The sequence below is a fragment of the Nycticebus coucang genome, chromosome 5 (assembly GCF_027406575.1).
Source record: "Nycticebus coucang isolate mNycCou1 chromosome 5, mNycCou1.pri, whole genome shotgun sequence".
NCBI classification, from domain to species: Eukaryota; Metazoa; Chordata; class Mammalia; order Primates; family Lorisidae; genus Nycticebus; species Nycticebus coucang.
This window is the reverse complement of record NC_069784.1, coordinates 113,226,651-113,244,449: the sequence shown is the minus strand read 5'-3', so window position 1 is coordinate 113,244,449 and position 17,799 is coordinate 113,226,651. Positions and strand designations below refer to the sequence as shown.

The 17,799-nt window shown below is 40.2% G+C and overlaps 1 protein-coding gene across 1 annotated transcript; it reads left to right on the top strand.

The window, feature by feature from the left end:
• Nucleotides 1–701: 701 nt before the first annotated feature.
• Nucleotides 702–16,289, top strand: MTFR2 (mitochondrial fission regulator 2). Its single transcript, XM_053591984.1, has 8 exons — nucleotides 702–909; nucleotides 1,480–1,596; nucleotides 4,832–4,936; nucleotides 6,057–6,169; nucleotides 7,223–7,458; nucleotides 9,437–9,791; nucleotides 13,636–13,810; nucleotides 15,486–16,289. The coding sequence occupies exons 2-8, from the start codon at nucleotides 1,534–1,536 to the stop codon at nucleotides 15,522–15,524; spliced, it is 1,086 nt and encodes a 361-aa protein (XP_053447959.1). The 5' UTR covers nucleotides 702–909; nucleotides 1,480–1,533; the 3' UTR covers nucleotides 15,525–16,289.
• Nucleotides 16,290–17,799: the final 1,510 nt, after the last annotated feature.

Sequence of the window (17,799 nt, the reverse complement as noted above, 5' to 3'; positions counted from 1 at the left end):
AAAGCTGCAACCCCCTCGAGGGTAGCTTCTGTTAGTCCCATAGGCATCTACCGAGGGCCATAAAGTGAGACTCTGTCTCTATAAAAAAAAAAATAAATAAATAAATAAAGAATCGGCTGAGTGAACGAACGAAGGAACAAAAACTAAGTCGCTACGCGGTGTCAGGCGAACTTGGGAGGGCGGGTCCGCTTCGGGTTCAGCTGTAGTGGGCGAGGCAACACAATCCTTGTGAAGAGCTACATGGATCAGCAATTCCCGGTCGCAAGCCCAGCTGCCAGGCCTGTCACAGCCCCTTAACCCCGGGGTTAAATGAAACCAGTACTTGGAGCCCAAGAAACCCAAGACTGTGTCCTGTGCATGCACCACCTTCCCCACGTGACCTGCCCCGCCCACCAGCTGCCTATTGGCTCTTTTTGGCTGCCTCGCGGAAGTCCCACCCCCTTGAGGAGAAACTCGATAGCTTAGAAGGTCTGTCCGTATTGCCTCGATTCGCCTCGTTGGAAGGACCAATCAGAAGCCCCGATCTTCAGCCCTGTCCAATGAGACCGGGTATGGGTGTTGGCCCGCGGAGTTTGATTTTCGTCCAGGAACGCGGAAGTAGGTCCAGAGCAGGGGCGAGCGGTAGGTTGGTGGAACCGGAGGGGAGGTGGCTGCACTCCCACGGAAATGCCCTGTCTGGGCGACAGGCTTGGCGGCGAGCCGGCAGTCGGCCTCATACCCCTCAGTGGGGGCGTGGTTGCCGCCTGTGTCCTGCAAGGCGGGGAGAGCGGGCTGACAGGGGAGGATGTCTGAGCGCTCCTTTGCCTGGACCAGCGCACTCGGCAATCCTTCGATTGGGATTCCGAGACCGGGATTTACAACGCCCTCCCCTTCGTGTTGTGGTTGCCGGAGGCTCGGCTTCGGAGGAAAGTGAGCAAGGCCACCATAATAGTTTTGGAGAGTCCGGGCGGAAACCTGTAGCCAAAGCGAGCGACACGACCCGGCTCTGGCCGCGGCCTCTTACCAGTGCGGTGACTGTCACGTTACCAATTTGTGATTCATGCTCTTTTAAAAAAGTGAGCTAGAGGGATGAGTGGTACTCTGATAAGATTGTGAGAGAAGATACTGTTCGTTTTATTAAAACTTTGGGGCCTCTGCCTGCTTTCAACAGTTGGCTGAACTCACCCCTCTCTTTAGTCTCAGCCTAAAGCTTTCAGGAAAGACCGAGCTTTGCGGTCGAAAGCAACTTGAAGACTTTCTTGCTAAGTATCCGCTCTATCTGTTGTTGATTAATATCTAAATTAAAATTTCCTTTACACCATTCGCCTCTCCCACAGCCTCCTACTTCCTTTCTTTCTCTGACTTCTTTCAAAATAATGCTGGCAGAAAGTTGTTGAAAGGTGTACTGTGTAATGAAAGGAGTTTTCGTGAAAGAAAAATTTCAACAATTTATTGGTAATTGCTTGTCAAGGATAATATTTTTAAAAAATTTCCCCAAAGGTACCAAGAGACTGATTATGTTTCCTTGAATTTGCTTCTGTATTTGCATCATCAATGTCTCTGATATTGAATATCTTAAGAAAGATGCTGGAATATTTTGGTGTCCCTATAGACCAGGTAAATGTCTTTTAATGGATTTAAATGAATCTGTTGTACTTGTTCTTGGGTTCCATTTTGAAAATGATTTATATGTAAACATTTAATGTAAGGTGAAATTATTGCTTCTCTTTAGGTGGAACAAAGGTGGGTTCACAGTAGCATAACTTTGATACATAGTTTAAGTCTAGAAAGGAATAAAATTATTGGGAGCCTATTTACCTGATCAAATGCCAACAGAAGGTACAAAGGAAGCAGAATATACACGTGACCTTCACAGAATCTCATTTATTGCTTAGATAAATAAAACTGCTCTATTTAAGGTACTTTATTAACAAGTTTGATATTTATTGAGACAGAGTCTCACTATGTCACCCTCGGTAGAGTGCGGTGATGTTACAGCTCACAGCAACCTCCAACACTCTGGTTTAAGCGATTCGCTTGTCTCAGCCTCCCAAGTAGCTGAGACTACACCTGGCTATTTTTTTTTTTTTTTAATGGTAGTTGTCATTGTTGTTTAGCAAGCTGGGGCTGGGTTCTAACCCACCAGCCCTGGTGTATGTGGCTGGCGCCGTAACCACCAAGCTATGGACACCGAGCCAAGTTTGATATTTATTTATTTATTTTTTTTGTAGAGACAGAGTCTCACTTTATGGCCCTGGGTAGAGTGCCGTGGCATCACACAGCTCACAGCAACCTCCAACTCCTGGGCCTAAGTGATTCTCTTGCCTCAGTCTCCCGAGTAGCTGGGACTACAGGCGCCCACCACAACGCCCGGCTATTTTTTTGGTTGCAGTTCAGCCGGGGCCGGGTTTGAAACCGCCACCCTCGGCATATGTGGCCCGCGCCCTACCGACTGAGCCACAGGCGCCGCCCAAGTTTGATATTTAATGCTCACCAAAATCCAGAATAAACCTGAAGGACAGAGGATGACTTAGACCTAAGAATTTTAAGTAAATCTAATTTTGCTACTTGTTCAACATTACATCTAAGACAATATCCTTGGTTCTGCCAGTGATAAAGAGGAGCAAAACCTGGTTTTTGTATTCATAATGCTTAAAATATAACATGAGGAATAAGAAGCATAAAAATAAACTATAAGATTGACTATAAGAAAGACACAAAAATAGTATGTGGATTTATAAAATGGTCACATCATCTCTATTTGGTGGGGTGAATTAAAAGAGTAGTCAAGGTTAATTCTGATTTTAAATAAAAGTAAGTTGAAGCATAATGGTCCCATTATTATAAACAGGTAACTCAGTATGGGAAACTAGTTAGAGTTTCCAAGGGATAAAGTGGGAACATATAAATAGAAATATCATGCAGACAATTGGATATATATTGGATATAGAAGGAAAAAGATTCAGATTTGGAAGTTATCAGGAGTGTTTTGATTTTTTTTTTTTTTTGACACAGAGTCTCCCTGTTGCCCTGGGGTTGAGTGCTATGGCATCATGATAACTCACAGCAACCTCAAAGTCTTGGGCTCAAGTTGTCCTCTTTCTTCAGCCTCTGGAATGGTAGGGACTATAGGCGGCCAGCTAATTTTTCTGTTTTTATTAGAGATGAGGTCTTGTTCTTGCTCAGGTTGGTCTTGAGCTCCTGAGTTCAAGTAATCCACCTACCTTCAGCCTCCCAAAGTGGTAGGATTGCTGGAGTGAGCCACCACTCCCCATCATTGTTTTGATAATTGAAGTCATGGACTTTGATGACATAATGGAAGATGTCCTTGAAGCATATATGCATTTTTTTTTTTTTTGTCTTTCGGTCACCCTGAGTAGAGTGGCATGGTCATAGCTCACAGCAACTGTCATAGCTCATAGCAACTTCATTCTTGGGCTTGAGCAATACTCTTGCTTCAGCCTCCTGAGTAGCTGGGACTGCAGGTGCCTGGCTAGGTTTTTTTTTGTTTTTTTTTCCTATTTTTAGTAGAGACAGGTTCTAGCTCTTGCTCAGTCTGGTCTCAAACTCCTGAGCTCAAGCAATCCATCCGCCTTGGCCTCCCAGAGTGCTGGGATTCAGGTGTGAGCCACCTCACCTGGCCTTTCTAATACTTTTTCAAGAACCAACTTCCAGCAGATTTATTTATTCCCCTTTTAATTTCTCCTTGAAGGGAAATTATGTAAGTATACTCTGTATTACCTCATTGCCTGATACATTGAAATTGTCAACTTTTAATTTGGCCAAAAGGTGGGATTTCTAGCTGGGGTCAGTGGAGGTAGTTTTTCCTCAACAAAGTTCCTTAAAGTATTTGGATATTATCAGAAATAGACCAAAATGAATTGTGTTGCTTTCTATAAAGATCTTCCTGGAATGTATATATGTTTACTCCTATCCTTTTTTTTTGAGACAAAGTGTCAAGCTGTTGCCTTGGTTAGAGTGCTGTGACATCATAGCTCACAGCAACCTCCAACTCCTGGGCTCAAGGGATTCTCCTGCCTCCGCCTCCCTAGTAGCTGGGACTACAGGCACCCACCAAAACGCCCAGCTATTTTTTGGTTGTAGTTGTTGTCATTGTTGTTTGGCAGGCCTGGGCTGGATTCGAACCCGCCAGCTCTGTTGTATGTGTCTGGCGCCTTAGCTGCTTTAGGTACAGGCACTAAGCCTCCTGTCCTTTTATTTATTTATTTATTTATTTATTTATTTTTATTTATTTTTTTTTTTTTGTAGAGACAGAGTCTCACGGTACCGCCCTCGGGTAGAGTGCCGTGGCGTCACACGGCTCACAGCAACCTCTAACTCTTGGGCTTACGCGATTCTCCTGCCTCAGCCTCCCGAGCAGCTGGGTTTTATTTATTTATTTATTTTTGAGACAGAGCCTCAAGCTGTCACCCTGGGTAGAGTATTGTGGCATCACAGCTCACAGCAGCCTCCAACTCCTGGGCTCAAGTGATTCTCCTGCCTCTGTCTCCCAAGTAGCTGGGACTACAGGCACCCGCCACAAGGCCCAGATATTTTTTAGTTGCAGCCGTCATTATTGTTTGGCGGGCCTGGGCTGGATTCGAAACTGCCAGCTCAGGTGTATGTGGCTGGTGCCTTAGCTGCTTGAGCCACAGGTGCCACCCAGCCCTATCCTTTTTTTAAAAGACGAATATTAATAAAGTTTAATTCTTTGAAGAAGATAATTTAAGAATGCACCATTCTACAATTTCTTTTCAAAAATAAATATTATGTCTCTTACATTTCCTTTTTCCATAGATAATAAACATGCTTAATTAGAGTATATTTAAAATAATGCATTATGTTTAAATAGGTTTTTCAGATTTGGGAAAATAAAGACTATGGATCAGCTCGGAGTATCATTCGTATTATTGGGAAAATGCTTCCATTGGAACCTTGTCGAAGACCTACATTTGAGGTAAGATAGACAGCATGCATTGTGCAAGCAGTGCATATAAAATAATCCTAGGTACTCTATGGGCATAAGTTAGAACAACAAAGGAAGAAATGTTTCCTGCAAGGCAAAACCTTTAGTTTACTTCTGGAAACAAGTCATTTCACATTTGTTTTTGTGGTTTTTGTTTATTTAAGTACAACCTCACATCACTTAACAATGGGGATAAGTTCTGAGACGTGCATTGTTAGGTGATTTTGCCTTCTGTGAACGTTATAGAGCATACACACCTTGGCTGTATGGTATGGCCTATTGTTCCTAGGCTGCAAGTTTGTGCAGCATGTTACTGGATTTAGTACTGAGACAGTTATAACACTTTACTAAGGATTTGTGTGTCTAAACATAGAAAAGGTACAGGAAAAATATAGTATAAAAGATAAAAACCGGTGCACCTGTGTAGCGTACTAGCCATAAATGATTCTTGCAGGAGTGGACATTGCTCTGGGTGAGTGAGTTTCATGAACACACAGTGACCTGCTAGGCCTACATGGGGTCAGGAACATCACTACCACTATCTTCCACATCTTTCCCCCGGAAGGTCTGCAGGGGCAATAACACATAGGGTGTTGTCATTTGCTGTGATAACAATGCCTTCTGAAGGACTGACTGCCTGAGGCTCTTTTACAGTTAACTTTTTTGTTTAATAAGTAGAAGGAGTAGCCTCTAAAATAACAATAACAAGTATAGTAAATGCCAGGAACTTTTTTCATCTACATTGCGGTGTGTATGTGCCTGGTTGTGCGGTCCGTTGTTGCACTGCACCTATATGGTGCGTGACTATGAATTACATTCGCATATGGGCAGATGCGAGCAACCGCACAGGAGCTTCTTTTCTTTCCTTTTTTCTTTTATGATAGATAAGATTGGGGGTGGGGGGAGAATATTGCCGCATGCTTACCTTTAATTTTCCCTAGTACTTTTTCTTGCTAACAGGTGCATGATTTGTTGTTGAATATCTTTTTTCTTTTCTCTATTTTAGATTAACTTATTTAATGCCGGGGGTGGGGGTGGGGGTGTGGGGGTGGGGCATTTGTCTTCCCCTGACTTCCTGTAGAACTGACATCTTCTTTTTCTTTTACTTTAGTTGACCCCACTCTTGAAATCTGTGGACTCTGATGATTATGGACCTGTGGTTCCATCATTTGCTGATGTTTTATGTGTAGCAAATGATAAAGAATCCAGTTGTCTTAGATTTCGGTAATTTTATGTGCTTATCTTGGGAAGTCGGGTGTAGGCTATAATCTGAATTCTTACATGTGTTGAAGTTTATTCATACTGACTGAGGTTTTATTTATTTTTTTTGCTTTATCTCTTTGTCCTGCTAATGTCTTTCTAATAAGGATAGTTTGTTGTTTCCCAATTTTTAACCAGTTTTTCTTAATGAACATTTAAACCTAACATCAGGCCTAGGAGGGAATAATTATTAAAGTAATATCAGATTCATTATGTTCATTCTATTTTCTATACTGGATAGTATATTTATTATATTTTATATATTTAGCCAAAACATATATAGTGATTACCGTGTACCAGGCTAAATATATTTCAAAATTTGGATGGGTTACTTTAGGGAGCACTTTATGTGTTAGTATATTCAGATGCAAGCTATAAGCACAATTGTTGTCTAGTTATTAAAATATTCTGGCTAAACTTACCATCTATCAGACTGGTTTATCAATTTTCTAAAAGTTAGAAGGCCATAAACTTAACCTCTAACATAATCTTGAATGTGAGGCCCTTTAGTGCATTATGTAGAATTTGTAAATAAATTAACTTATCTGTGTTTGAAGTTAACAGGTAGAGCAACTACAGGATAATAATAATAATTATTATTTTTATTATTATTGTTTATTTATTTATTTATTTATTTTGCAGTTTTTGGCCGGGGCTGGGTTTGAACCTGCCACCTCTGGCATATGGGGCTGGCGCTCTGCTCCTTTGAGCCACAGGCGCTGCCCAGGATAATTATTTAATTAACATTTAACTAATTAATTATTTAACTAGTAAAAGCATAGTTTGTTCTTTGATTCCCTGGCCACTTATTGGTCATCTGTTAGAAGCTACTGTCTGTTCTTTATATTGAGAATGTAAATCTAAGATGTTATGGTTGTCCTCAGTGAGTCTAGAGAAAATCAGAGGAGAGGATTGCTCTGCTTTTATTTTGTTGTCTTTTGCTTTTGCCGAAAGAGTGTATTCCTCTTTTGATTGATGACATGCCTCCCTCTGTTTCTTCCTTCCTTTCACCCACAGAAATAATATGTGGGGAAACGAGGAAGAGGAGAAAGCTGAAGATTTCCGTGCTTTGCACCTAGTTTGGGATCCATTGTCGTCTGCTCTAAGACATAACAAACCATCAAAAAATGATCAGCCTGTTAATGAAGCTGCAATTAAAAAAATAGCTGCTCTTGAAGATGAGCTAGCTTTTCTTCGCTCTCAGATTGCTGTACTTGTGGAAATGCAGGAACTGAAAAACAGTACAAATGCTGGTAGGCAACATACTGGGTTTTTGTTTGCATTAGGTGGTGCTCATGATATAGCCTGATGCTGTATACATATAGCATGTGACCGTACTGAATATAGTACATATATAACATGTAGTAACATCTAGTATTTAAGTGAGTACTATTCTAAATAGTACCTGAACAACATTAAATGTATCATAAAGAGATATTTGGTATATTAATATATCTGATGGTTATTCAGAATAAATCAGGACACATTTTTGTAGTCAAGGGGACAGCTTTGGTTTAAAGAAGAGCTAGCTATATTACTGAAGATTGTATTTTTGTATTAAAAAGTGTTTTGTCTTCTAAGTAAGCTTTTCTGCTCTTCAGAAAAGTACTAGAGGTTAAACAGGAAGAATTCATTGGTTTGACATAGAAATATAGGCCTTCGGCATGGTGGCTCATGCCTGTAATCCTGACACTTTGGGAGGCTGAGGTGGCAGGATCACTTGAGGCCAGAAGTTCAAGACCAGCCTGAGCAAGAGTGAAATCCCATTTCTACAAAAAGTAGAAAGATTAGCTAGGCATGGTGGCATGCAACTGTAGTCCCAGCTACTTGGGAGGCTGAGGCAAGAGGATTGCTTGAAGCCTGCATTTTAAGGTTGCGTTGAGTTCTGATGATACCATTGCATTCTAGCCCAGGAGACAGAGGAAGACCCTGTCTCAAAAAAAACAAAAAGAAAGAGTAGTATAAGTTTGAGGCCTCATCTCATATATTTATTGTTTATAGTTTTTAGTTATTGTGCTACACATCTACCAAGTTGAATAATGTTTTCCAGATGATCCTTTTCTAAATTTTTAGAGATGTAACTTGCTTTAAACAAACACACATGTGTATGTGTAATTGTAGGTCTATAAAATATAAAGCAAGATAAGTAGTGAGTGCTTTTCACAATGGATTTTGTTGTAAGGGCACTGTGTAAATATGATTGTGAAGATAAATTATAAAATGTAAATATATATATTCACAAATGCATATATTTACATATATAATATTTATGCAATGTATATTTATAAAAGGATATAAATAAATATGTACTAATTTATATTTATACATAATAAAATGATATATAAACACTTTTAAAAAAATCATGTTTATTCTTTTTTTTTTGCAGTTTTTTGGCTGCTGGGTTTGAACCTACCACGTACAACATATAGGGCTGGTGCCCTACTCCTTTGAGCCACAGGCACCACCCAAAATCATGTTTATCTATAGCCCATATGAGCAAATGTATTATGAGAAGATTACTTAGTACCCATCTTAGGCTCTTGCCTAAAAAATAATATGCTTTTTTATCCAATATCATTATAAAGTGGATGTCTCAGTTTGAGTGTTTCTAATTATAACTTGTTGATCTTTTTCTTTTTTTGAGACAGACTCTCACTCATTTGCCTTGGGTAGACTGCTGTGGTGTAACAGCTTATAGCAACCTCAAACTCTTAGGTTCAAGTGATCCTCTTGCCTCAGCTTCCCCAGTAGCTGGGACTACAGGCACCTGTCTGTGGTGCCTATCTTGTTTTTTGTATTTTTATTAGAGATGAGGTCTCACTCTTGCTAAGACTGGTCTCCAACTCCTGAACTCAAGCAATCCACCTGCCTCTGCCTCCCAGAGTGCTAGGATTACAGGCATGAGCCACTGGGCCTGGCTATGTTTTGTTTTTCTTAATGGAGGATGAAGTTCAGATTATATGTGAATTACTGAAAAACATTTTTTATTTTCTCTTTAAAATGTATTCTACTCCCCTCCCCCCTTTTGGGCCCACACTGAAAATTCCTAATTGGATTAAAAGTGAATTTGCAGTTTGGCTTGACTCTTACTACAGACATTACTGAATAGATGGGATGGGTTCTTTCTGGCTACCATATCACTATTTTAATAGCATGACAGAAATGCCCCTGTTTTGGTTCTACTTAGTGTCTCATTACAACTTGAGAACTTTGCATGACGTTTGTTTTTAGGCTCCTTTGACTTACATGATGGGCCCATAAGCTTGCGACAGATGCCACCATCAAAGGCTGCTCAGCTGTCTGAGGACCCAGATGAGTTTCAAAGTCCAGCGCCTTCCTTCCCTCCGCCTCCGCCTCCCCTTCCTCCCCAGCATTCACCGCTCCAGCCTCTGTGTTTTCTTGCGACACAACCCACAGCTAATGAGATTTGTGACTCAGATGACTTAGTGACTGAAAGGAACAAACAGCAGCCATGTGCTAGTAAGACCAACAGTAGTCATTCAGAAAGCCAGAGAGATAAAAACGTTCCGAACATGTTGGATGTTCTGAAGGATATGAATAAGGTTCAGCTTCGTGCTATTGAACGGTATGTTGTAATTTGAGAAATGAACTAAGATTTTATCAGTGATATTTTTAGAAGAATTATATTTGTGACAGTTAACATATATAAATCTTTATTATTATTTTTTATTCAGCCCTGAGTACCCTTCCTAGGTATAATCACTTTTAGCTTTCTTTAACTTTTTTTTTTTTTTTTGCGACAAGAAGCTCCCGTTGTCACCCTTGGTAGAGTGCTGTGGCCTCATAGCTCACAGCAATCTCAAACTCTTGGGCTCAAGTGATCCTCAGCCTCCCAAGTAGCTGGAACTATAGGTGCTTGCCATAACGCCCGGCTAGTTTTTAGAGATGGGTCTAGCTGTTGTTCAGGCTGGCCTCTGAATTCCTGAGCTCAGGCAATGCACCTGCCTCTGCCTCCCACTGGCCTTGACTATATCTTCTAGTGTCTTGTCTCCGATTTTTGAGTCACACTTTTGCAATTTATTGATATTTTAATCATATTTACTTCCCATTGAAGATCAGAAACAAATTCTAGTAGATTTCTATCTAATACACACATGCATTTCTTTAGGATTATTTTTTCTATTTCTCTGAAGAGTGTCATTGATATTTTAATGGGGATTGCATTGAATCTGTAGATTGCACTAGGTAATGTGGACATTTGTTTTTTGTTTTTTTTTGGCCGAGGCTGGGTTTGAACCTGCCACCTCCGGCATATGGGGCCAGCGCCCTACCCCTTTGAGCCACAGGCACCGCCCAATGTGGACGTTTTTAACAATATTAATTCTTCCAGTCCATAGGCATGGAATATCTTTCCATTTTTTTGAGTCCTATTCAATTTCTTTCATCAATATTTTATTGTTTTCTGTGGAGATCCTTCATTTCTTTGGTTAAGTTTATTCTTAGTTTTTTTTTTTGTTTGTTTTTAATTTGTAGCTATTATAAAGGGAATTACTTTCTTGGTTTCTTTTGCAGATTGACATAGAAATACTACTGATTTTTGTATCTTGCAACTTTACTGAATTTATTTATCAATTCTTTTTTTTTTTTTAAAGTTTATTTATTTATTTATTTATTTTGGCCGGGGCTGGGTTTGAACCCGCCACCTCTGGCATATGGGACCGGCACCCTACTCCTTGAGCCACAGGTGCCGCCCTTATTTATCAATTCTAATAGTTTTTCTGTGGGGTCTTTAGGTTTCTCCTAGATATAAGATCATACAGTCTACAAACAAGGACAATCTGAATGCCCTTTCTTTCTCTCGCCTGGCTGCTCTTGCTAGAACTCCCAGTACTATGTTGAATAACATCGGTGAGAGTGGGCATCCTTGTCTTGTTATCCTTATCTTAGAGGAAGGACATTCAGGTTTTCCTCATTCAGTGTGGTACTAGCTATGGGTCTGTCATGTATGGCTTTTGTCATGTTGAGGTAATTTTCTTCTATACCCAGTGTTTTGAAAGTTTTTAATTGTGAAGTGTTGTTGAATTTTATCAAATGCTTTTTCAGCATCAGTTGAAATGCTAAAATGTCATGAGGTTTTTGTCCTTCATTCTGTTGATATGATGTATTACATTGATTAATTTGCATATATTGAACCATCCTCGCATCCTTGGGATGAATCTCACTTGATTATGGTTCATAATCTTTTTAATGTGTTGTTGAATTCAATTTGCCAGCATTTTGTTGAGGAATTTCGTATCTGTGTTCATCAGAGATATTGGCCTATACTTTTCTTTTTTTTTGCTGTGTCTTTGCTTTTGGTATCAGGGTGATACAGGCCTCATGGAATGAGTTTGAGAATATTGCCTCCTACTTGATTCTTGGAATAGTTTAAGTAGGACTGGTATTAGTTCTTCTTTGACTGCTTAGTAGAATTCAGCACTGAAGCCATCAAGTCTTGCTCTTTGATTTGAGCAGCTTCTGTCTTACTACTTGTTATTGGTTTATTTAGGCTTTGGATTTCTTCCTGGTTCAATCTTGATAGGTTGTATGTGCCTTGGAATTTATTCATTTCTTCTAGGTTTTCCAGTTTATTGATTGGCATATAGTTGCTCATGGTAGTCTCTAATGGTCCTTTGGATTTCTGCTGTGTCAGTTGTAATGTCTCTTGTTTATCTCTGATTTCTTTTTATTTGCATATTCTTTTTCTTAGTCTAGCTATATGGGTGTGTTGCTTTTGTTTATCTCTTTGAAAAACCAACTTTTTTTATTGTTGCTCTTTTGTATTTTTTTGTTTCATTTTCATTTATTTCTGTTCTGATCTTTACTATTTCTTTTGTTCTATTAATTTTGGATTTTCTTAGCATTCTGGGTGGCCCGAGGCGGGTAGATTGCCTGAGCTCATATGTTTAAGACCTGGTTGAGCAAGAGCGAGACCCTGTCTCGGGCGTTGTGGCGGGTGCCTTAGTCCCAACTACTGGAGAGGCTGAGACAAGAGAATTGCTTGAGCCCAAGAGTTTAAGGTTGTTGCGAGCTGTAACGTGCGGCACTCTACTGAGGGCAACAAATAGGACTTTGTCTCAAAAAAAAAAAAAAAAAAAATGGGGGGCTTAGTTTGCTCGTTTTTCTAGCTCTTTGAGATGCATCGTGAGGTTTATTTGAAGCTTTTCTACTTTTTGAGGTAGGCAAAAGTTTATTGCTGTAAACTTTCTCATGTCTTTTATGTCTCAGTAAATGGCAGCACTGGCACCCAGTTGCTCAGTCCCAGTGTCTAAGACTCATCCTCGTTTCTTCTTTTCCTTTCTGTCTTGCATCCTTTTCAGCAGCATATGGCTCAGCTCTGTGTTCCCTCCTGACCTGCGCTGCCTCCTCCCCTGGCTGAGCCACCATCTTCTAGAGTTTGGTCTTCGCCAGCCTCCTCACTGGGCTCTGCGTTTCATTCTTGCCTCTTCACTTATTCTGCATATAGTGTCCAAAGCGAACCTTTAAAAATCAAAGTCAGATCTTACCATTTCTTTGTTTCAAACTCTTTTGTTGGTTTCCATGGTGCTTAGCGTTAATTCCAAAGCCCTTGCTGAGGCAGCAAGGCCCCCACAATCCAGCCCTTGCTTCTCTAGTGGACCCTATCTCCGGCTTCCCCTGTTGCCCACTGCACTCCAATACCTGGTTTTCTTTTTTCTTTTCTCACACATGCCAAGCTAACTTCCTGATGTGTCTCCCAGATGTTTTTTTTTTTGTAGAGACAGTCTCAACTATCGCCCTCGGTAGAGTGCCGTGGCGTCACACAGCTCACAGCAACCTCCAAATCCTTGGGCTTAGGTGATTCTCTTGACTCAGCCTCCCAAGTAGCTGGGACTACAGGCCGTCTCCCAGATGTTTTTACCCCAGAATTGACTTTTTTTGTCAGTTTCTTAGGGAATATCATCCCCTTTAAGAGGCTTTTCCCGTTCACATCTCATCCAATGTGCTTCTGTTCCTGGGCACTATCACATTTCCCTGTTTTGTTTTATTCTCAGCACTTATCACTGTCCAAATGATCTTCCTTACTTGTATATTCATCTCCAGGCACCAGAATGGGAGCAGGATTCAGTGGCACCAGATAAAGTTTCTTAAATATTCTTCAATTTTCCTATCCATTGGAAAATTAGAAAATTAATAAAGAACTTCAGCACAGTGGTATTTGATAAATCACAGGTCACTGCAAGCTGAGGTAGAGCTCCAACCCTCATGGTTTCTTAGTTTTCTGAGTCTTAATTCATTGTGTCCTTCAGAGTCCTTATTCCATGGCAAAAATTTCTTGAAGATTAATGAATCTTCAATCTTGTGAAGACTTACTAGATTGTGATATATTATGTTTGTATTTCTGCTATATTTGTCAACAAGGAGCTAAAATTACATCAAAGTTTTAATTATTTAATTTTTTTTATAAATAGGTCACCCGGTGGTAGACCCATTCATAAAAGGAAAAGACAAAATTCACAGTGGGATCCAGTATCTCTAATATCTCATGCACTTAAACAGAAATTTGCCTTCCGAGAAGATGATTCTTTTGAGAAAGAAAATAGATCTTGGGAGTCTTCCCCATTTTCTAGTCCAGAAACTTCAAGGGTAAGCTATAATAAAAAAATTCAGTTTTTAGTTCTTCTCAGATGTACTGTTCATGGTAACAGCCTTGCATTCAAGTTCTCTTGAAGTAATTAAGCAGAATGGGCTATACAATTATCTGTTGACATTGCTAATGTTTCTGTTGTTTTTGTTAATTTTATATACTCATTTTCACTTTTAGCCTATTGTAAGGTCTTTTGAAATAGAACATTTGATTTGAAAAATCTTATTGTGTAAGTTTATAATGATTTATCCTAGACAGGTGCCAGCATGATGTTTTCTGTAGAATGAACTGGGCGTTTCAAACTTTGAAAGGACCAGGGAAGAATAGTGCAACAGTTTTACCCTGACCATATGGAATGTGAATACTCCAATGTTTTTTTCTCAGTCAAATATAAAGACTTTGGATAATTTAGTCGAATAGAATGTTAACTCTGCCTTTAAAAAAGCAAATGGGATCATCTGTTATCTTTAATGACAACAACTTACTGGATGCTTAAAAGGACATAGTGTAGTTCACACACTTGATCCTTAAGATTGCTCCTTACTTGAAATCTTCTCTTATATTTAAAAATAATTCTAATTTTGAGAGTGGATTTTACATCTCAGAGTTCAGTTGAACTGGTATTTAAGACTAAGCCTTGAGACGGAGAGGAGTCCAGAAGAAGAACACCACCTGATGTCAGCTAGACAGCACTGAGGAGTGACCCATTCAGTCAAGGCAGAGCCTGGAAAACTCAAATGCATGTGGCTCTGGAGGAGCTTTAATAGTGAGGAGAGCTGTTCTGGTTGACCTCATTCTGGCCTGTGTAGTTTCTGAGGTTGCCTCTGTGTGTGTGTGTATTATATCTGATGTTTAGCATGTTGGCTCAAAATGATATTCTTTCTTTTTTTTTTTTTTTGAGCCTGCCACCTCTGGCATATGGGGCCGGCGCCCTACTCCTTTGAGCCACAGGCACTGCCCAAAATGATATTCTTTCAACTATTTAGAAAGGCAAAAAGTACATCGTTTCCTTTAGAACTATTACAATAAAAAATGCAAATGTGCCTAAAGTAAATGTTTAATCCTGACATTTGTATAGCAGCTTAGAACTTGCAAAGTACTTTTTTTACTCATCTCATTTGATCTTCACAGCAGTATCCTAAAAGAAAGGTGAATATTACTTGTTTGAAGCATGAGGAAAAGGAGCCTCAGAGAGCCCATAATCCCACATGTAAGGGGCAAAGCAAAAACTAGAACATGTTTCATTAAACGTCAAGGGTGTTTGAAAATCTAAGGTGGACAGTTCTGTTTCCTAGTGATAGTGGGGACATGAGGTGTCACTGGGTTGTCCTATACCGCTTGCTGTTTGGTCAGTGTCTCTTTGCACTTTCCTTCCAACCATCTGCTAGCGTTTCAGAGAAACAATTGTTTCTTTATGTGTTTTGTACCACTAATTTCAAGATGGACACAGGGACTCACATTGTAGTGGACTGGGACTGCAGTCCGTGCTTACTCACTTTTGTGTCCCCGCCACTGCACAGCTGACTCTCAAAAAACTGTTGTTGAATGAATTTAACCTTAAAGGGTCACCTGGTACTTGTCATTCCTTTTTTTTTTTTTTAATAGGGATGGTGTTGTCATTCTTTTTTTAAAACATTAGAATAATTTCTGTGTTAAACATTTCCTTTATTTCAGTTTGGACTTGACAATTCGCCGTCAGAAGGACTGAACTGAAGGAGGAACTAGTAAACACAAAGCTGTTGACCAGGTTATCAGCAACAAGAATTGTGTCTATGCTTAGAAGAAAAGACTGCAGAAATACACCAGCCACTCTTGCACTGCATTTCAAAAGTCTTCTCTTCTGTTAAATGAAGTTGAATGGGGGCGGCGCCGTGGCTCAAAGGGGTAGGGCGCTGATCCCATATGCTGGAAGTGGCGGGTTCAAACCCAGCTCCTGCCAAAAACCACAAAAAAAAAAAAAAAAGAAGTTAAATGATGACCTTAGATAATAACCCGAAGAGTCTTGACTGTTAATCCCTATTTTTGGTTTTGAAGAGCCAGCAATTTACTGGCTACTGATGATAGGTATATGGATTCTTTTCATGTATATTAATAATATGAATATATTATTTAGCACAGATGCTGAATAGATACTTGGAAACATTTTCCTAAGCAATTATACCTCCTAATTTAACAACCTTTGAATCTTTTAAAAATTGGTAGTGGATCTGATTTTCTTGTCCTCCAGCAACTTGGAGATATTCAAGGACGATAATATTATACTGTTTTTCATCAAGATAGTCATGGTTTGAATTATATAGGTTGAGCCTTCTAAAACTTCTGAGATGATAAATTGTTCTTTCAAACTGACTTTGTTAAATTGTAAAAGAGTCTTGACAAGTTTTACCTATACTGCTTTGTAAATATGTATGCCTGTCAATTTTTGTTCCTTTGTTTCTGTTACATCTATATTCTGTTTCTTTGTAAATAGAAGGTGAAATAAATGTTCCTTTTGAAGTTGGTTGTGTCTTGGAGCAATGCAAGTGTTTTCTTACTGTTGGAGTCCTGCCCTGGGAGCAGGGTATGTCAAGACCTGTGGAAACTGGTGGTGACAGACTGAAGAAATATAGTGTTTAGAAACCAGGATAAAGGCTCAGTGCCTATAGCACAGTGGTTACAGCGCCAGCCACATACACTGAGGCTGGTGGGTTTGAACCCAGCCCAGGCCAGCTAAAACAACAAGGACAACTTCAACAAAAAATAGCTGGGTGTTGTGGCAGGCGCCTGTAGTCCCAGCTACTTGGGAGGCTGAGGCAAGAGAATTGCTTAAGCCCAAGAGTTTGAGGTTGCTGTGAGCTGTGTGACACCACAGCACTCTACCAAGGGCGAAATAGTGAGACTCTGTCTCAAAAAAAAAAGAAAAAAAATAAACCATGGTAAAGAAAGAAACATGAGACATAGAGTAGAATTAAAAGTGGGAGCTCAGGGGTCCATTGCCCGTTTGTGGGCTTCTGGCAATGGCACTGAGTGTCTGTTCCACTCTGCTTTTATTGAAGTCTGTTTGCCCAGAAGGTAAGATGAGGGAGGGAACAAAGATGCCAGCAGTTTCTCTGATGGAGCAGATCAGCTCCTATTGTTATTATTAAAGTTAGCCTTGAAAAATCTGAAATCTGGCGGCACCTGTGGCTCAGTGAGTAGGGTACCGGCCCCATATACCTAGGGTGGTGAGTTGTAACTCGGCCCTGGCCCTGGACAAACTGCAACAACAACAAAAATAGCCAGGCGTTGTGGCAGGTGCCTGTAGTCGCAGCTACTTGGGAGGCTGAGGCAAGAGAATTGCCTAAGCCCAGGAGGTGGAGGTTTCTGTGAGCTGTGATTCCACAGCACTCTACTGAGGGCAATAGAGTGAGATTGGCTCTTAAAAAAAAAAAAAAAGAAAAGGCAGGAAGCTTGCTAGCAATGGCTAGCTTAAATGTAAACTAGCTGACTTTCTTTGTTCCGACTCACTCAGCTTACTTTTTAATTTTCCTCTTTTTCTGGAGGTGCTTTTCCAAGAATGGGGTCTTGGGTCCCCATTCTCCCAGCACTTACTACGTGGTGAAATACAACTGTTTGTGTGAGACGGGTAGAGTTTTTTGGGTCATACATATGAAACACACACATTTGTAATAGGTATTTTGTTCCTATTCACCCACATACTAATGTGATGTGGAAATTCACATGTTTCAGTAGAACCTTCAGCCTGTGCCAGGGTCAGAGAGCTCTCAGCACCCACCAATTTTGCTAGACTCTCTGCTGTCAGAAAAGCCCAGCTTGCCCAGTTTTCTTGTTGCTGTGGCCCAAGGGTTGGTTTCCTGGCCCACCTCCGTTACCAACCCTTTCTCACCTCTTAGTTAAGAGTGCCCACAGGTTTGGCCTGGCTCACCTCCATTTCCAACCCTTTCTCTCTTCTTAGTTAAGAGTGCCCAAGAGTTGTCCAGTGACCACGAGAGACTGGGTTCGAATCCCA